Source organism: Pseudorca crassidens, chromosome 2 (assembly GCF_039906515.1).
Source record: "Pseudorca crassidens isolate mPseCra1 chromosome 2, mPseCra1.hap1, whole genome shotgun sequence".
NCBI classification, from domain to species: domain Eukaryota; kingdom Metazoa; phylum Chordata; class Mammalia; order Artiodactyla; family Delphinidae; genus Pseudorca; species Pseudorca crassidens.
This window is the reverse complement of record NC_090297.1, coordinates 108,141,676-108,162,979: the sequence shown is the minus strand read 5'-3', so window position 1 is coordinate 108,162,979 and position 21,304 is coordinate 108,141,676. Positions and strand designations below refer to the sequence as shown.

The following is a 21,304-nucleotide window of genomic DNA, read 5'->3' as shown; positions in this document are numbered from 1 at the left end:
AGAGTTATTGCTGACTGCTCATTGGGCTACGGCTTGTCGTAAACTCCGGCCTTGGGGGTGGAGGTGAGGGTCGGCGATTCTAGGAGGCACCATGTACATTGCATTCTATGTAAATGAAGCTCCTGGAGGGCAAAAAATCAACAGTCTGAATATGAATTCACTCTGGATAAAATTAGGATAATAGGACCAAAATTATTTTTAAAACTATGTATAATGGAATAACATCTGCATGAATGAACAAGAAATTGTGAAATGTATTAGAAATCCAATTAGAAATCTCAGAAATGAAAAAAATATAGTCATTGAAATAAGAACTCAATTAAAGGGATAAACTCCAGACTGGAAAGAGCTGGATAGAATCAGCAATCTGAAAGATAGTACTGAGGCATTCATCAAGAAGGCAGCACACAAAAATAAAAACGAAAAACTATGAAAATGCAGGTAAAGAGATGAAAGAGAGTTTGTGGCTCCATCTGATGGAATGGTGGAGAAGCAATATTTGAAGAGATACTGGTTGAGAATTTTCCAGATATGAAAAAACATGTTCCTGAGTCCTCCAGTCAAAAGTGCTTTCTGGGCATCCCTGGTGGCACAGTGGTTGAGAGTCCGCCTGCCGATGCAGGGGACACGGGTTCGTGCCCTGGACTGGGAAGATCCGACATGCCACGGAGCAGCTGGGCCCGTGAGCCATGACCGCTGAGCCTGCGCGTCTGGAGCCTGTGCTCCACAAGGCCCGCAACAGTGAGAGGCCTGCGTACTGCAAAAAAAAAAAAAAAAAAAAAAAGAGCTAGGAATTTATAATCAGCTAAACTATTTTTCAAGAGTGAGGGTAAAAGAGAAAATATATATATATTTTTTTTATTTTTATTTTTTTTGCGGTATGCAGGCCTCTCACTGTTGTGGCCTCTCCCGTTGCGGAGCAACAGGCTCCGGATGCGCAGGCTCAGCGGCCATGGCTCACGGGCCCAGCCGCTCCGCAGCATGTGGGATCTTCCCGGACTGGGGCGCGAACCCGTGTCCCCTGCATCGACAGGCGGACTCTCAACCACTGTGCCACCAGGGAAGCCCAAGAAAATGTTTTTAAAAAACCTATAATCATTAAGTGAGTTTACCACTTACAAAGGATATACTCCAACAAACTGCAACTTCTAAAAAAAACTTTTTAGCAAATTGAGGAAGTTCATTGTGTATATCTAAAATGATATTAATCACCATCAGAGCAATTAAGAGGAAGAGTTAAGATTACTGTGCAATTTTACCAGTTATATTGGATATATTCATTTATTTGTATGCTCCCAAACAGATCCACACTTAATAGAATGGTTCATAATATGTTTATTTTCATTATTGAACACATTTTTGAAGGATTCAGTATAACTATGTTCTTCTTCCTTATATTTTAGAATGAGGAAGTAGCACGGCGTCTCATCTGGGAAAAGAATCTAAAAACTGTGATGCTTCACAATCTAGAGCATTCTATGGGAATGCATTCATATGATCTAGGCATGAACCACCTGGGAGACATGGTAGGTAAATTATAAATAATCCTATTTTCATCTCTGGATAAACAGGATTTCTGTCTCCCCAAAGGCAATTTGAAGGCAAACAACAAAGGAGTGTTTTCTGTATGTGTATAAAATTAGAAAACAGAATTCAAGGACATAAGAATTTGTACAGATTGCTTCTTTGGTCCTACTGTGATCACTTTCCTTAACAAATCCCTTCTTTAAAGGAGTATTTTTAACTCGCAGACCACTGTTACTTTTATTTTTAGTAATTCTAGAAAGCATTGCCTAAAGGCTACTCAAAATATTTTAGAATAAGTTAACATAGTTATGTAAGTCTAAATTTATAATTTAATATGGTCCACTTGCTTTCTTAATGGGGGAGTGTGGGTATTTAATATCACAAATCATCTCCCATTAGTTATTAGATTCTGTTCTACCCTACAAAACTTTTTCACTGTGGCCAAAATTAAGAATCATAGTACCCCTTGGAAAGGAACACCCTAAGTAGATTAAATGCAGGAATCTCTTTTATAATTCTTTCTCACAAGGAAAACCAGTTTAGTCCACTTTTTAGACAACGCTTTTATAAAATTCTGCCTTGCTTTGAACCAAAAATCTGCCTCTCTGTAACCTAGTTTTTATCATTTTCTTCTTCTCCTTCCCAATGCCTAACTGTGATGCCAATGGCAAAGTGTAAGACTAAAGAGACCCAGATAATTCACCTACCAGATAGTTACCTATGTTAGTCACAGCTACCACTTGTTTCTCTCAGTTGTTAAATATATTCACAGTTACAGTTATCAGGATATTGAAAAGAAGGGTATAAGTGAAAGGAGCTATGTATATATCTTTGTAGACCAGTGAAGAAGTGATATCTTTGATGTGTTCCCTGAGAGTTCCCAGCCAATGGCAGAGAAATGTCACTTTCAAGTCAAACCCTAATCAGAAATTGCCTGATTCTCTGGACTGGAGAGAGAAGGGGTGTGTTACTGAAGTGAAATACCAGGTGAGTATTGTCATCCCAGGCCTCTGTACCCCAGATAGAGATCTCTCTTCCTTAAATACTGAGTCTAGCTACATAATCTGGCAGTGAATCTCATAGTCCCTTAGGTTCCTTTCTAAGTATGTTTGCTATTCTTGTCTTCCCAACTACATTGTGAGCTCCTGAAGGGCCAGGACCACATATGATACTTTTTGTATTCCCCACAGTGCTGAGAACATCAAAGGTTAGAGCCATCAATATTAGACTAAGCAAAAAACTGTGAATTAAGCAAGTAGGTCTTTAAGACAGACCTTTAGCGTTCATGCTATCCATCAACTGCACTGGACCCTCCACCAAGCCGATTACTTGAGAAATAGTATCATGTGTGTGAGAGAATTTCAATCAGGAAGTTTACTCCTCCAACTCACTTATGAATTTCAGGGTTGAAGGAGAGGAAAAACTAGAGCTAAGGGTGGCCTGTAAATTGTAGTGGTCAAGTTAATTCATGACTAGGCTTATGTTGTTAGAATAAGAAATATGGACTTTATAAATTTGTTCCTATGTTTTTGTATTTCCTTTAATTTGCTTGTAAAAAAAAAAAAGAAAGAAAGCTACAAAATCCTAAATTAGTTAGGGATATCTAAGGATAAAACACATGTATCACCTTAGAGGTCAGGATAAGGGAAAAGAATCAGTGTCCTGAGCAGCTGCCCCAGCTTGTGACCAAAGAAGAATAGAAAAATTAAGAAGTGAATGATACTGCTAATCTCTTATTCTTTTCCACCTAGATATTTTTCTTTCAACTAGTTTTGGGTTTCTTACTGGAGCTTCCCTAAAACAAAAGTATAAGAAGACCCAATAAACTACATATCTAAGTGTTAACTATAAATAATTTAATGAGATCCTTTCTCTGGGTGCTTGCATTTTAGGGGGTGATTTTGCTTTGACCAAAGGCAAATTGAATTTGCTTCCTTCCACTAGAGAGCAGAGTGGGATGAGGTGGAGAGAGAGAGAACAATTATGATGTGGCTTAGAACACTCTGCACCTTTTTAAACTAAAGCAACTTTGTGTTTTTCTGTTTGTTTATGCTTCCCTGTAAAATATCTTATGACCAAAAAAATTCTATAGCTAAAAATGTCTGGAAAATGCTAACCTTATGTTTCAGGCATTATTTGGCAGAAGGAAGAGTATTTTAGGTCAAGGGAATCATCCCAGTTCCTCTCAAAAATCACTTTACTATTAGCATTTATCTCCCTTACTATGGGGTGAAAATAGCTGGGATTTGGTACATGCTCAGTAAGTACTGTTTCTTAATATATTTGAATATGGCAATTATGCTCTGAGCTCAGCCATTCGTAAATATTTATTAAGGTTAGACCTTGCCCAGAGAACAATCAAGTATTTGGTCTTCATTGCCATGGCCTAAGGGAAGAGGAAACTGTAGTGGGGGGAGCTCTTCCTGGATCTGCTGAAAGTGCTGACATGTTGGGAGTTGCCCAGTTTGTGTTATGGAGGTCATCCTTACTGACTCTGTGATTGCCCTTGTGACTTTGTCTCTGTTTTAGGGCGCTTGTGGTGCTTGTTGGGCTTTCAGTGCTGTGGGAGCCCTGGAAGCACAAGTGAAGCTGAAAACAGGAAAGCTGGTGTCCCTGAGTGCACAGAACCTGGTGGATTGCTCAACTGAAAAATATGGGAATAAAGGCTGCAATGGTGGCTTCATGACAGAGGCTTTCCAATATATCATTGATAACAACGGCATCGATTCAGAAGCTTCCTATCCCTACAAAGCCATGGTGTGCCACAAACAAACTTTTTGTGCCGCCCCTTGACCTCATGCTATCCCTCCAACTCACTGTACTAAACTTATCACCAAGCCAATTGCTTGAGAAGCAGTGCTGCTTGGTGTGTGTGTGTGTGTGTGTGTGTGTGTGTGTGTGTGTGTGTGTGTGTATGAGAGAGAGAGAGAGAGAGAGAGAGAGAGAGAGAGACTGAACCTCCATCAAGAATTCCTAAATTCTCAAGAGTTCTCTTTCTTATGCAGCAGCCTACTTAATTTATCAGTGGCACAATGATTTTTAAACAAGCAAGCAGAGTTCATGATTAAAAATAGATTTTCAGGGACTTCCATGGTCTAGTGGTTGAGAATCCGCCTGCCGATGCAGGGGACACGGGTTCGTGCCCCGGTCCGGGAAGATCCCACATGCCGCGGAGCGGCTGGGCCCGTGAGCCATGGCCACAGAGCCCGCGCGTCCAGAGCCTGTGCTCCGCAACGGGAGAGGCCACAACAGTGAGAGGCCCGCGTACCCCCCAAAAAAAATTTTAAAAAAAAGATCTTAAAGCTCTAGTCTCGAGTCTTGATGTAGTATGCCCCTAACAATCCCCTTAGAGTCTGAGAGACATTACCCTGGCAAATTTGCACATATGAAGATGTATACGATTTAAAGCAATAGAACGGTTCTGTATTTCCTCTTTTATTGGTGAAACATAGAACTATTAGGGTTTGGAAGATTTTATGTTTCTTTCTTTAAAAGGAAGAAGGATCCTTAGACACTTGAAAAGACTAAATGAGGAAAGAAAGCATATTTGAAATCCAGACTTAGGATACTGTCGATTTATAAAGGAAGTTGAAGTATACTTCTTTATCTGATTTATCCTTTTCCCACAGGATGAAAAGTGCCAGTATGATGCAAAAAATCGAGCTGCCACATGTTCAAGGTATATTGAACTTCCCTTTGGCAGTGAAGATGCCTTAAAAGAAGCTGTGGCCATCAAAGGACCTGTGTCTGTTGCTGTAGATGCACGCCATTCTTCTTTCTTCCTCTACAGAAGTGGTAAAAATCCAGACATGTTATCCTCATGCTCTATACTGCCCTTGCACCATAAGAAAGAATATTCTTCTTCCCCATCACTATGTCTCTGGATGCTTAGATTAGGTTAAATGGAATCCTCCACCTCATATCATTTCATATACATATTTTTATACCCAGTTCTAATTAGTAAAGTAACAGTTGTCAAAATTTACTAAGAGTACAGGCCAGGTACTATGCTAAATTCTTTCTGTGCATTATCTCATTTAATCCTTATAATAGCCCTATTTTACAGATGAAAAAATTAAGTCTTAGGTTAACTTGCCTAAAGTCATACAGTCTGCAAGCGGTCAGTTGGAATTAGAAACCGTGCTGCCTGACTCCAGAGCCTGAGCTCCTAGCTGCTGTAGCCGCTGTGGAGTGTAGGTACAACACAGTAGTGTACAAGGAGGGCGCCCACTAAGGGTAGAGAATTGTATTAGACAAACTAGAAGGTTATCATCTTTTTTTTTTTTTTTAAACCTCACCTTAAAGATCATTTAATTTAGTAAAGGATGACAATGTATAGAACAAACAATTTAGGAATATATACATAGAAATACAACAATATAAGTTAAAAAATAATCAGGAAAAGGTGGCAGTTCATCAAAGAAGATTTCTGAGGGAGCTGTGATTAGACTGATGCCAAACTTGGCTAAACAAACAAACAGACAAACAAAGCAACAACAACAAAAAAACCCTGACAAATACAGCATTGATGGCAAAGAATCATGAACTCTAAATAGTTTAAATGTGAGAGTATATGTTCCTGACATATACCCAAAACAGTCTAATAAAATAGCATTTTCAAATGTCCTTCATTGCCACACATCACTTACTCTTGTTCTCTACCCATATTTTATTCTCAGGTGTCTACTATGACCCCTTGTGTACTCAGACTGTGAATCATGGTGTACTGGTGATTGGATATGGTAACCTTAACGGGAAAGACTACTGGCTTGTGAAAAACAGGTACTCACACTTTAATGTATATTTAAGTAAAATCAGGAATTTGAGGGAACCTCAACCAATGCTTTCTTGTGATTATGATGATCATCATCATGATACTGAAAATGGTGAATATTTATAGCTTCTTATAAAGTGACATTTTAAATTACTCAGAATTCTTCACTTCCTATTCTGCAGTCAGCTCTTGGTTTTCATGATTTATCTTCTACAATACTTCTCTGATCATTCCTTGTTGGTCTCCTTTATGAATACCCATTCCTCTGCTTAGCCCCCAGTTGTTGGTCTTTCCTCCAGGGCTCCATCCTCTGCCCATTACTCTTCTTATTCTACATCTTTCTTGGATACAATCATTCCATTCTTATGATTTCAGCTATAACTATATGCTGATGGCTTTCAAATCTCTAGCTCTAGCTCTGACCTCTGCCCTGAACTTCAGACTTATTTATCTGGACACTTGCACTTCCACGTATCTTAGTTTCTCCAAACTCAGCATGTCCAGGGAACCCAGTGCCCTCCCTACCATTTCGTTCCTTCTCAGAACTTCCCATCTCACTAAAAAGCAACACCACACAACATAGTTACCCAATTAGGTACTATGGATTTGTCTTAGATCCTCCAGATCCAATCAAGCAACAAGTCAAACTAATTTTACCTCATATCTGTCCTTGATTCTGCCCCCTCTCCATTTCTTCTATTATTGCTCTAGTTGAGACATCTCTTGCCTGGACTCTCCCTGTAGCCATCTAACTGGTCTCCTTTACTCTTTCTTTTTCTTTTTAATTAAAAAAATATTTCATTATTTTACACAATTTTTAAAGGTTACTTTCCATTTACAGTTATTACAAAATATTGGCTATATTCCCTGGCTTGTACAATACACCCTTGAGCCTATCTTACACCCAATACTTAGTACTGCCCACTCCCCCACCCTGCCACTGGTAACCACTACTTTGTTCTCTATATCTATGAGTCTGCTTCTTTTATGTTATACTCACTAGTTTATTGTATTTTTTAGATTCTACATATAAGCCATATCATACAGTATTTATTTTTCTGTCTGCCTTATTTCATTTAGCATAATGTCCTCCAAGTCCATCCACGTTGCTGCAAATGGCATAATTTTCATTCTTTTTTATGGCTGAGTGGTATTCCATTATATATATACCACATCTTCTTTATCCATTCATCTGTTGATGGACACTTATGTTGTTTCCATATCTTGGCTGTTATAAATAATGCTGCTATGAACATTCGGGTGCATGTATCTTTTTGAATTAGTGTTTTTGTTTTGGTTTTGGATATATACCCAGGTCTCCTTTACTCTTTGTTTGTTTTTTCTTTACGGTACGCGGGCCTCTCACTGTTGTAGCCTCTCCTGTTGTGGAGCACAGGCTCCGGACGCGCAGGCTCAGCGGCCATGGTTCACGGTCCCAGCCGCTCCGTGGCATGTGGGATCTTCCCGGACCAGGGCACAAACCCGTGTCCCCTGCATCGGCAGGCGGTCTCTCAACCACTGAGCCACCAGGGAAGCCCTCCTTTACTCTTAAATCTGTCTTTTATACTGCTTCCAATCTGGTTTGTCTAAAATATAAGTCTGGGCTTTTACCTCTTATACTTAGTACCATTCATTGTGAGATGAATGTTCCCTAGTAGAAAAGATGAGTCGCCTATGTCTGGTCCCTACCTGTCTTGCCAGCCTCAATTCCTGGCACTTGTCTCACATTTTTCATTCTAGTTATATTGAAACATACACAGTTATAGTTCCCATACATATCATTTTACCTTTAATATCTTCATATCTTGGTTATGCTGGCCCCTCTGCCTGAAACATCCTTTCTCCTCACTTGGTTTATTCCTCCTTTCCCTTCAAAACCAGCTCAGGCATTATCTATACCAGAAAGTTTTCCCTAAATTCTTGGGCTAGGCAAAATGTCTTTTTTTCTATGCTCCTAAAATATCCTATGCATACTGGAATATTTTACACATTATATTTAAATTGTATGTTCACCTAACTGTCACTCCACTATTCTGTATGTGCCTTTGGGGCAGAGATTATGTCTTGTCTTTGAATCCTCAGCACAGTATGTGGCACCTAACAGCCCCTCAATACATGAATTAGCTGACATCCATAAAACCCACAAACAAAAGTAATGTAGCTTTCAGAGGGAAAAAAAGAGGAAATGTGAAGAGTTGAGAATTAAACGTGTCTCCTTGTATTAGTTTCCAAGTTTCTCCTTGTATTAGTTTTCCAGGGCTCCCATAACAAAATATCACAAACTGAGTGGCTTAAACAACAGAAATTTATTGTCTCACAGCTCTAGAGGCTAGAAGTCAGAAGGGCTGTGACTTTCCTCTAGCTTCTGAAGTTTTGCTGGCAATCTTTGGCTTTCCTTGGCTTGTAGAAGCATCACCTGATCTCTGCCTTCATTTCCACATGACATTCTCCCTGGTGCATGTGTATTTCTGTCCAATGTTCTCTTTTTATAAGACTGGTCATATTGGATTAGGGCCCACCCTAATGACCTGTTCTTGGCTAATTATATCTGCAATGCTTCTATTTCCAAATAAGGTCACATTCTGAAGTACTGGGGGTTAGGGTTCCAACATATTAATTTGGAAGGGACATAATTCAACCCATAACCCCCCTCAAATCTTTACTGGAAGTACCTAGTCTACAAATCATAAATAAACAAACAAAAAGGTACTTTCTTATCTTTTTCATGTTGTGGCCCACAAAGATTATAATATTTGCATGGCCCATTGGGAACGTAGTTGAGGTGATTAATATCTTGGTTCATTTATAACCCATTCACAGGTACTGATCAGCTTGGGTCTAGACCGGTGATAACTTTTTAAAATGGAGCAATACTTTCACTTATATATATATATCTTGTTTACTCCCTACAGTAGGTATTGTAAATCCTCTTCTCTATTGAAGTTTCTTCTTGAAGATTATATATCTTTTAGGGTTTTAATTCAAAACCTCTTCTTAGCACTTACTAATTTAACAAGCATTTTCTAAGCATCTACAATGTGACAGACATTATCTAGTCCTTGGAAATACAAAAATTAATGAGAAATCATCCTATCCTGTAAGGGCTCACAGTCCACTTGGGAATTAGATATCTTTAAGCAATAAAATACAACACATCATGGTATAATATGTCTAAATGGCTATGGGGCCATAGAGGAGATGCCTAACTGCCTAAAGCTCCAGAGAGAAGGCACTACTTGCACCAAGTTTTCAGATGAATGGAACTGCTCATGTGTTGGAGGAGGGAAGTAAGTTGCCCAATGACCCAAAAAGGATATGCAATGGCACAGAAATGTGAGAGACTTCTCTGCTTTATAAACTCTCTACTGCATTTAGTTCTATGATATCTATGACATATCACTTTCCTGGCTTGTTTTGCTATATCAGCTTTAGCCTCATTTCTTAGGTTATTTTCTTCCACCTGTCCCTTACACTCTAGCTCTAGCCATGCCAAAGCAAACTCCTCTGATCCTTGAGCTTCATCTATCACCATTATGTGCATTATACCCAGTTCACAATTTCTAAAAATTACCTTTCTACTAAGCAACAGACTTCTATGTCCAACTTCCAACTTTAGCTCTTCTTTAAAAATCAAAATTCCCCACCCACCTGCCCTACTTCCACTTACAACACACACACACTCACACACACACACACACACACACATTCTCTCTCTGTCTCACTCAACAAATCTAAAATCAAATTCCCCCTCTCTGTATCCCAACTTGCCCTAAATCCCCCATCCACAAAAATGATTTCAGAGTAAGTTCAAGGAAAAATTATTCTCTATTTTGAGTAATACATCATCATCTTCAGATCATCAAAGCCTTGGTATCATCTTGGGCTCTTCCTTCTCTCCCTAAACCCACACAGCCCTGTCCTTTAGGCCTCTGAATCATACTTTATATGTATTTTCTCTTTTCCATTCCTAATGACATTAATTCAGATTCTCTTCTCAGCCAGCTATGGAAGTATCTTCTTAAAATATGTATCATCCAAACCCAAGGTCAAAATTCTAAACAATCTACCATTTTCATCAAAATAAAGTCCAAACTCCTGGCCAGGCATTCAAGGGTCTCCACTAGGTAGCTTCCAACGTAGCCGTTTACACTTTTCGTCCACTGTATTCTCATGTACCCATACTCACACTCTGGCCACAGCAAACTACTTTCTCATCATTCTTTAAGTTTAGAGACACTTAGCTATTTCTTTTTTCTTCTATTTTTTTCTAATGATATTTTAATTAATTAATTTTTGGCTGCATTGGGTCTTCGTTGCTGTGCATGGGCTTTCTCTAGTTGCGGCGAGCGGGGGCTGCTCTTTGTGTGGTGCACGGGCTTCTCACTGTGGTGGCTTCTCTTGTTGTGGAGCATGGACTCTAGGTGCAGGCTTCAGTTGTTGTGGCACAAGGGCTCAGTAGTTGTGGCTCGTGGGCTCTAGAGCACAGGTTCAGTAATTGTGGCGCACGGGCTTAGTTGCTCCAAGGCATGTGGGATCTTCCCAGACCAGGGCTCGAACCCATGTCCCCTGCATTGACAGGCATTTCACCACCAGGAAAGCCCTACTTAGCTATTTCTAATTTGTTACTTGTGCCGTTTCATCTTTCTGAAATGCCCTTAAAGCCCATTGCTGCCTACAGAAACCCCACTGTCTGTGATGAAATGGGCACCCTTATACATTCTGGTGGAAGAGTAAAGTTTTACAATCCTTCTTGAAAGCAGTTTGATAATATGAATCAAGAACTTTTTAAGTGTTCATATTCTTCATCCAATTATTTCCATTTCTTGGAATCTATATGAAGAAAATAATCCTAATTTGGGGCAATCTTCACACCTGACTTATGTAAATTGTATAGCATTCTTCTCCTTTAATAGTGAAAACTAGTAAGCAACCAAAAATGCCTAACAATAGAAATAGTGTTAAATAAATTATGACATAATCATTCCATGTGTTAGAAATTGTATTTATTCAGACCATTATTAATAACCTAATAAAATACTTGGAATATATGTTTAAATGAAAAAATACATATAAATACAACATTTATATACAGTATAAGTATTAAGTTTAAAATAGTATACATCATTTCTCTGATATATGTTATACTAAAGGACCAGAAGGAATTATACCAAATGTTAATAATGGTTGTCTTTGGGACCTCCCTGTTAGTCCAGTGGTTAAGACTCCGCACTTCCACTGCAGGGGGCATGGGTTTGATCCCTGGTCAGGGAACTAAGATCCCACATGCCACAGCTTGGCCAAAAAAAAAAAAAAATCTAGGATCCCACCTGCCCCGCGGCACAGCAAGAAAAAACAAAACAAAAAAACAAAGGTTGTCTTTGTCTGCCTATACGTATTTTCAAAATTGTCTTTAACAAACCACTTATTACTTTTAAAATGAAAAAAACCTTAAAAATCCTTAAAATATCATTAAAATCCTATTCATTCTTCAAAAAAATACCTACCTCAAATGCTGTCTCTTCCATACCCCATTCATTTACTCAGAATTGTTTCTCTAACTTCTAAGCTTTAGCAATGCTTTATAAATTCTATTATAGCATTTAACAAATTGTACCTTCTGTTATAGCTATTTCTATAAATCATGTTCCATTCACTAAAATATAAACTCCTCAAAGGTAGAACAGTCTCTTTTGTATCTTTGTTCATACACTGATTCAACAAACATATATTAGTACCTACCATGTGCCAAGCACAGTGCTAGGCAATGAAAAATACAGCCTTCCTATCATCCTTCAAGATACTCACAGTTTAGTACATAGAGTCAAGGAAACAGGTGTGTGCATGTACAGACAATTGCAATAGAATGTAATAAATGCTAAGATGGAGGTATGCATACATTGCAGTGGAAGCACAGAATAAGAGTACCTGGCATAGCCTGGGGAGTCTGGGAGAGCCTTTTAGCCAGATTATTTGATTGAATCTTGAAGGATGAGAAAGAAATAACCAGACGAAAAAGGGCAATCAGAACAGAGGAAGGTAAATGTGACAAAGTCTAGAACTGAGAGAAAGTAAATGAGTTAAGGGAACTGCATGTTCTTTTATAAAGGTAGTAGTATAAGAAGCCTATTAGAGAGAGACGTGGGTTAGGAAGGGAACAAATTATGAACGACCACAGCGATCCTGGCACTAAATCCCAGCAAGGACAGGTTGGATATGGTCATGAATTCCAGGCTCCACAGAGGTTGACTCAAGCAAAACCCTCTTATATTATCAAACTTGTTCTTAATGATCTCTTAAAAGGTTAGATTCTATGTCATTCCAGTGCTACCAAGTTAACCTTAAGTAAAAGAATGTGGAGTCTTCCTCTATTTGGCCTCTTCTTTTTTATCTTCCTTTTGTTTACACTTAATCTTTTTGGTATATATATAACAATGATCCAATGTCCCTGAATTTTTCTCCCTTTCTGGACATGGGTATTTAGCTTCTTTTTATAATACAGTATAGCATAGCAAGTAAAAGCATTTACTTTGAAGCCAGGCAGAACTTGCTTAGAATCCTAGCTCCTTTACTGTCCATGTGACCTTAGGCAGGTTATTTAATATCTTTAACTTTCAATTTTCCCATTTGTAAAATGGGAATAATAGTTTCAATATTACTATAAGGATTTAACAAGATAATGTATGTAAAACACTTAGCACATAGTGTCTGGCACATAATATGTCCAATAAATCATAGTTATTATTTTTATTATTATTCCTCCTTTGAAGCTGTATAAAGAGAATACAATCTAATGCAGAAAACTATGCCCTTAGTAATATCCCAACAATAAGTGCAGCTAGAAGTTTTACAGAATGCTTTCAGAATGTCTAGCACATAGGCAAATGATTTAATACCAAGCATAACTGAGTAAAAATTATTTTATGGGGACCAAAATAATGCAAAATACCTTATTATACAACCCTCTGATGGTTTGACTTAATTCAGGAATAAAACTAGAGCATCTAAGTGAGGAACGATGAACTACATATTTTTCAGGGACATCTCCCTAAATATTAGGCAGTAGAGATTTTGAGGTTAAACTATCTGAGAAGATCCTTAAGTATTTGGATAGTCTATGTTTCACTGATGGGCAGATCTATAAATTTAGAAAGCTAGCTGAGCTAGAGATACAACTGCTATGTACTTAGAAAAGTTTAGGAGCCTAAACTTGGTCAGAAGGCCACCCCAGTCTAAGGGACTGCCCACAAGATGGGCCAAGATTGTCTTTGCAAAAAAAAGGGAGGAGTTTAATTTAACATACAGATCAATGAGTAATGAAGGTTCCACAGTTACTGGGCATGAGACAACTTTGGCCTGAGGAAAAAATATTAAAGGTATTAACTATGTGCCCATTAGAACCTTAAACTCACACACACACACACACACACGCATGCATGCAAACACAAATACACATTCATGCATGCAAACACACACACCAAAAAACTAAGTAAGCACCCAGGACACCTTTAAGCAATATCTGGTGAACTCTCTAAAATAAACAGTTGCAAAATAGATGGGCCTCTAGGTCATGCGGTAAGTTGATGGATTGAGTTGGGGGTGGGTACAGAAATGACTCTTCTTCATCCATAAGTGGCATTAAGTTATTGAAATATAAGTTAGAAGAAAGAACATATTCCATTTTCCTTCACTGAAAACTGTTGAATGATCTTTCAAGAGAGCCTGATTTTTTTTTTTTTTTTTTGGCTGTGTTGGGTCTTTGTTGCTGCACGCGGCCTTTTCTCTAGTTGTGGCGAGCGGGGGCTACTCTTCGCTGGGGTGAGCGGGCTTCTCATTGCAGTGGCTTCTCTTGTTGCGGAGCACGGGCTCTAGGTGCGCAGGCTTCAGTAGTTGCGGCACGTGGGCTCAGTAGTTGTGGTTCACAGGCTCTAGAGCGCAGGCTCAGTAGTTGTGGCGCATGGGCTTAGTTGCTCGGCGGCATGTGGGATCTTCCCGGACCAGGGCTGGAACCTGTGTCCCCTGCATTGGCAGGTGGATTCTTTTTTTTTCTTAATTTTTAAATTTAATTGTATTTATTTTTTTATACAGCAGGTTCTTATTAGTCATCAGTTTTATACACATCAGTGTATACATGTCAATCCGAATCGCCCAATTCATCACACCACCACCACCACCCCCTGCCGCTTTCCCCCTTTGGTGTCCATATGTTTGTTCTCTACATCTGTGTCTCAACTTCTGCCCTGCAAACCAGTTCATCTGTACCATTTTCCTTGGTTACACATACATGCGTTAATATACGGTATTTGTTTTTCTCTTTCTGACTTACTTCACTCTGTATGACAGTCTCTAGATCCATCCACGTCTAAACAAATGACTCAATTTCGTTCCTTTTTATGGCTGAGTAGTATTCCATTGTATATATGTACCACATCTTCTTTATCCATGCATCTGTTGATGGGCATCTAGGTTGCTTCCATGACCTGGCTATTGTAAACAGTGCTGCAATGAACATTGGGGTGCATGTGTCTTTTTGAATTATGGTTTTCTCTGGGTATATGCCCAGTAGTGGGATTGCTGGATCATATGATAATTCTATTTTTAGTTTTTTAAGGAACCTCCATGCTGTTCTCCAGAGTGGCTGTATCAATTTACATCCCCACCAACAGTGCAAGAGGGTTCCCTTTTCTCCACACCCTCTCCAGCATTTGTTGTTTGTAGATTTTCTGATGATGCCCATTCTAACTGGTGTGAGGTGATACCTCATTGTAGTTTTGATTTGAATTTCTCTAATAATTAGTGATGTTGAGCAGCTTTTCATGTGCTTCTTGGCCATCTGTATGTCTTCTTTGGTGAAATGTCTATTTAGCTCTTCTGCCCATTTTTGGATTGGGTTGTTTGTTTTTTAATATTGAGCTGCACAAACTGTTTATATATTTTGGAGATAAATGCTTTGTCCGTTGATTCGTTTGCAAATATTTTCTCCCATTCTGAGGGTTGTCTTTTCGTCTTGTTTATGGTTTCCTTTGCTGTGCAAAAGCTTTTTTTCTTTCTTTTTTTTTTTTAAGTGAATCACGCTGTATGGACACAGCAGGGTTTTTTTGTTTCTTTTGTTGTTGTTTTTTTTAAGAAGATGTTGTGGGTAGGAGTTTATTAATTTATTTATTTATATTTGCTGTGTTCAGTCTTCATTTCTGTGCGAGGGCTTTCTCTAGTTGTGGCAAGTGGGGGCCACTCTTCATCGCGGTGCGCGGGCCTCCCACTATCGCAGCCTCTCTTGTTGCAGAGCACAGGCTCCTGACACGCAGGCTCAGTAGTTGTGGCTCACGGGCCTAGTTGCTCCGCGGCATGTGGGATCCTCCCAGACCAGGGCTCGAACCCATGTCCCCTGCATTAGCAGGCAGACTCTCACCCACTGTGCCACGAGGGAAGCCCCAGTGCAAAAGCTTTTAAGTTTCATTAGGTCCCACTTGTTTATTTTCGTTTTTATTTCCATTACTCTAGGAGGTGGACCAAAAAAAGATCTTGCTGTGATTTATGTCAAAGAATGTTCTTCCTATGTTTTCCTCTAAGAGTTTTATAGTGTCCAGTCTTACATTTAGGTCTCTAATCCATTTTGAGTTTATTTTTGTGTATGGTGTTAGGGAGTGTCCTAATTTCATTCTTTACATATAGCTGTCCAGTTTTCCCAGCACCACTTATTGAAGAGACTGTCTTTTCTCCATTGTATATCCTTGCCTCCTTTGTCATAGATTAATTGACCATAGGTGCATGGGTTTATCTCTGGGCTTTCTATCTTGTTCCATTGATATATGTTTCTGTTTTTGTGCCAATACCATATTGTCTTGATTACTGTAGCTTTGTAGTATAGTCTGAAGTCAGGGAGTCTGATTCCTCCAGCTCCATTTTTCTTTCTCAAGATTGCTTTGGCTATTCGGGGTCTTTTGTGTCTCCATACAAATTTTAAGATTTTTTGTTCTAGTTCCGTAAAAAATGCCATTGGTAATTTGATAGGGATTGCATTGAATCTGTAGATTGCTTTGGGTAATATAGTCATTTTCACAATATTGATTCTTCCAATCCAAGAACATGGTATATATCTCTCCATCTGTTGGTATCATCTTTAATTTCTTTCGTCAGTGTCTTATAGTTTTCTGCATAGAGGTCTTTTGTCTCCCTAGGTAGGTTTATTCCTAGGTATTTTATTCTTATTGTTGCAATGGTAAATAGGAGTGTTTCCTTAATTTCTCTTTCAGATTTTTCATCATTAGTGTATAGGAATGCAAGAGATTTCTGTGCATTAATTTTGCATCCTGCAACTTTACCAAATTCATTGATTAGCTCTAGTAGTTTTCTGGTGGCATCTTAAGGATTCTCTATGTATAGTATCATATCATCTGCAAACAGTGACAGTTTTACTTCTTCTTTTCCAAGTTGTATTCCTTTTGTTTCTTTTTCTTCTCTGATTGCTGTGGCTAGGACTTCCAAAACTATGTTGAATAATAGTGGTGAGAGTGGACATCCTTGTCTCATTCCTGATCTTAGAGGAAATGCTTTCAGTTTTTCACCATTGAGAATGATGTTTGCTGTGGGTTTGTTGTATATGCCCTTTATTATGTTGGGGTAGGTTCCCTCTATGCCCACTTTCTGGAGAGTTTTCTTCATAAATCAGTGTTGAATTTTGTCAAAAGCTTTTTCTGCATCTATTGAGATGATCATATGTTGTTTTTTTTTTTTTTGCGGTACACGGGCCTCTCACTGTTGCGGCCTCTCCTGTTGCGGAGCACAGGCTCCGGACCGCAGACTCAGCGGCCATGGCTCACGGGCCCAGCCACTCTGCGGCATGTGGGATCTTCCCGGACCGGGGCAGAACCCGTGTCCCCAGCATGAGCAGGCAGACTCTCAACCACTGCACCACCAGGGAAGCCCGATCATATGGTTTTTATTCTTCAATTTGTTAATATGGGATATCACATTGATTGATTTGTGTATATTGAAGAATCCTTGCATCCCTGGGATAAATCCCACTTGATCATGGTGTATGATCCTTTCAATGTGTTGTTGGATTCTGTTTGCTAGTATTTTGTTGAGGATTTTTGCATCTATATTCATCAGTGATATTGGTCTGTAATTTTCTTTTTTTGTAGTATCTTTGTCTGCTTTTGGTATCAGGGTGATGGTGGCCTCATAGAATGTGTTTGGGAGTGTGCCTTCCTCTGCAATTTTTTGGAAGAGTTTGAGAAGGATGGGTGTTAGCTCTTCTCTAAATGTTTGATAGAATTCACCTGTGAAACCATCTAGTCCTGGACTTTTCTTTGTTGGAAGATTTTTAATCACAGTTTCAATTTCATTACTTGTGATTGGTCTGTTCATATTTTCTGTTTCTTCTGGTTCAGTCTAGGAAGGTTATACCTTTCTAAGAATTTGTCCATTTCTTTCAGGTTGTCCATTTTATTGGCATAGAGTTGCTTGTAGTAGTCTCTTAGGATGCTTTGTATTTCTGTGGTGTCTGTTGTAATTTCTCCTTTTTCATTTCTAATTTTATTGATTTGAGTCCTCTCCCTCTTTTCTTGATGAGTCTGGCTAATAGTTTATCAATTTTGTTTATCTTTTCAAAGAACCAGCTTTTAGTTTTATTGATCTTTGCTATTGCGTTCTTTGTTTCTATTTCATTTATTTCTGCTCTGATCTTTATGATTTCTTTCCTTCTGCTAACTTTGGGTTTTGTTTGTTCTTCTCTCTCTAGTTCCTTTAGGTGTAAGGTTAGATTGTTTATTTGAGGTTTTTCTTGTTTCTTGAGGTAGGCTTGTATAGCTATAAATTTTCCTCTTAGAACTGCTCTTGCCACATCCCATAGGTTTTGGATCATCGTGTTTTCATTGTCAGTTGTCTCTAGGTATTTTTTGATTTCCTCTTTGATTTCTTCAGTGATCTCTTGGTTATTTAGTAACGTATTGTTTAGCCTCTATGTGTTTGTGTTTTTTTACATTTTTCTCCCTGTAATTCATGTCTAATCTCATAGTGTTGTGGTCAGAAAAGATGCTTGATACGATTTCAATTTTCTTAAATTTACTGAGGCTTGATTTGTGACCCAAGATGTGATCTATCCTGGAGAATGTTCCATGCACACTTGAGAAGAAAGTGTAATCTGCTGTTTTTGAATGGAATGTCCTATAAATATCAATTAAATCTACCTGGTCTATTGTGTCATTTAAAGCTTCTGTTTCCTTATTTATTTTCATTTTGGATGATCTGTCCATTGGTGTAAGTGAGGTGTTAAAGTCCCCCACTATTATTGTGTTACTGTTGATTTCCTCTTTTAGAGCTGTTAGCAGTTGCCTTATGTATTGAGGTGCTCCTATGTTGGGTGCATATATATTTATCATTGTTATATCTTGTTCTTGGATTGATCCCTTGATCACTATGTAGTGTCCTTCCTTGTCTCTTGTAACATTCATTATTTTAAAGTCTATGTTATCTGATATGAGTATTGCTACTCTAGCTTTCTTTTGATTTCCATTTGCATGGAATATCTTTTTCCATCCCTTCACTTTCAGTCTGTATGTGTCCCTAGGTCTGAAGTGGGTCTCTTGTAGACAGCATATAGATGGGTCTTGTTTTTGTATCCATTCAGCAAGCCTGTGTCTTTTGGTTGGAGCATTTAATCCATTCACGTTTAAGGTAATTATTGATAGGTATGTTCCTATGACCATTTTCTTAATTGTTTTGGGTTTGTTTTTGTAGGTCTTTTTCTTTTCTTGTGTTTCCCACTTAGAGAAGTTCCTTTAGCATTTGTTATAGAGCTGGTTTGGTGGCGCTGAATTCTCTTAGCTTTTGCTTGTCTGTGAAGATTTTGATTTCTCCATCAAATCTGAATAAGATCCTTGACAGGTAGAGTAATCTTGGTTGTAGTTTCTTCCCTTTCATCACTTTAAATATGTCATGCCACTCCCTTCTGGCTTGTAGAGTTTCTGCTGAGAAATCAGCTGTTAACCTTATGGGAGTTCCCTTGTATGTTATTTGTCATTTTTCCCTTGCTGCTTTCAATAATTTTTCTTTGTCTTTAATTTTTGCTAATTTGATTACTATGTGTCTTGGTGTGTTTCTCCTTGGGTTTATCCTGTATGGGACTCACTGCGCTTCCTGGACTTGGGTGGCTATTTCCTTTCCCATGTTAGGGAAGTTTTTGACTATAATCTCTTCAAATATTTTCTTGGGTCCTTTCTCTCTCTCTTCTCCTTCTGGGACCCCTATAATGTGAATGTTGTTGCAATTAATGTTGTCCCAGAGGTCTCTTAGGCTGTCTTCATTTCTTTTCATTCTTTTTTCTTTATTCTGTTCTGCAGCAGTGAATTCCACCATTCTGTCTTCCAGGTCACTTATCCGTTCTTCTGCCTCAGTTATTCTGCTATTGATACCTTCTAGTGTAGTTTTCATTTCAGTTATTGCATTGTTCATCTCTGTTTGTTTGTTCTTTAATTCTTCTAGGTCTTTGTTAAACATTTCTTGCATCTTCTCGATCTTTGCCTCCATTCTGTTTCCAAGGTCCTGGATCATCTTCACTATCATTGTTCTGAATTCTTTTTCTGGAAGGTTTCCTATCTCCACTTCATTTAGTTGTTTTTCTGGGGTTTTATCTTGTTCCTTCATCTGGTACATAGCCTTCTGCCTTTTCATCTTGTCTATCTTTCTGTGAATGTGGTTTTTGTTCCACAGGCTGCAGGATTGTAGTTCTTCTTGCTTCTTCTCGCCCTGTAGTCTACTAGTGTTGGAGGGTCTCCTGCAGAGGCAGGGGGTGGCTGTGGCTCACTGCAGGGACAAGGACACTGGCAGCAGAAGTTCTGGGAAGTACTCCTTGGTGTGAGCCCTCCCAGAGTCTGGCAGGGGGATTCTTAACCACTGTGCCACCAGGGAAGCCTGAGCCTGATCCTAAAGTAGAGTTAGGGTAAATGTTTTATACTAAACATTGTAGGAATTTATATTAAATTAATACATACTGCCTCTTCTCCATGGAATCTAAGGCTGAAAAAATGATGTAAAAAGAAAAAAGTTATAGCCTAGTGGTTTTCCTTAGAGATTTCTCTATAAAGAGATTAAGAATGTGCATATTGGTTTATAACTCAGAACAGGTATTTATTACACCACTTCACTGAAATCACTCTTGCCTAGATTGCCACTCACTTCCATCTTGCCTCATTAAACAGTTTTCAAAGTCTCACCTTACCTGTCCTCTTAACATTTGATATATAATTACTCTCTCCTTTCGGAAACACTCTTTATTCGACTTTCAGGGGACCACATTCTCCTGGTTTTCTTCCTGCTCTACTTACTTCTCAGTCTCCTGAGTTCCTTAGTTCCTTTTATTACTTCTTGCTTATAAATATTAGACTTCCCCAGGCCTCAGTTCCCCCTCTCTCTAGGCTCACTCCTTAAGTAATCTCATTTAGTCTCATGGTTTTAAACACCAGGTATGTGCTGATGACTCTCACCTTTGTATCTTTAGCCCTAATCTCTCCCCTGAGCTCCAGATTCCATGTCCAGCAGTCTACCAGCTGTGTGTCTATAGGTCTCTTTAACTTAACATGTTCAAAATAGAACTCTTGACTCCCTGCTACTGCCCCAATTTTCCCCATCTTAGTAAATGCCAACAGCACTTACCCCAGGCCAAAAAACATTGGAGCCATCTCTTCTTTCTTCATATGATACCCTACATCTAAACCATCAGCAAATTCTGTCATTTCTACCATCATTAAATTATCCCAAACCTTATCACTTCTCAGTATCTCTACTGTTACCACTCTAGTTCAGGCCACTGTCCATCTCTCTTTGTCTATTGCAGTATATCTCCCACCTGATAATCACTTTCCCTCTTGTTTGCCTGTAGTCAATCCTCTACACTGTAGCCAGAATGAGCTTTTTTAAATCAGAAAGCAGATGTTATTACCCTCCTACTCCAAACCCTCTAATGGCTTTCCTTCACACTCAGAATAAGACCCACATGTGTTAAAA

General features: G+C 38.8%; 1 protein-coding gene and 1 long non-coding RNA gene across 3 annotated transcripts in view; one reads left to right on the top strand and one right to left on the bottom strand.

The window, feature by feature from the left end:
- LOC137219312 (uncharacterized) overlaps positions 1–21,304 on the bottom strand; it is a 41,971-nt gene that overhangs the window by 6,370 nt on the left and 14,297 nt on the right. The window lies entirely within an intron of this gene.
- The window catches only part of CTSS (cathepsin S), a 40,029-nt gene that overhangs the window by 13,972 nt on the left and 4,753 nt on the right, over positions 1–21,304 (top strand). For both annotated transcript variants that reach the window (XM_067727678.1, XM_067727677.1), the window contains 5 exons: positions 1,404–1,526; positions 2,365–2,514; positions 4,057–4,284; positions 5,157–5,322; positions 6,207–6,309. In XM_067727678.1, the coding sequence (XP_067583779.1) occupies positions 1,404–1,526; positions 2,365–2,514; positions 4,057–4,284; positions 5,157–5,322; positions 6,207–6,309 (770 nt within the window). The remainder of the gene's footprint in view (positions 1–1,403; positions 1,527–2,364; positions 2,515–4,056; positions 4,285–5,156; positions 5,323–6,206; positions 6,310–21,304) is intronic.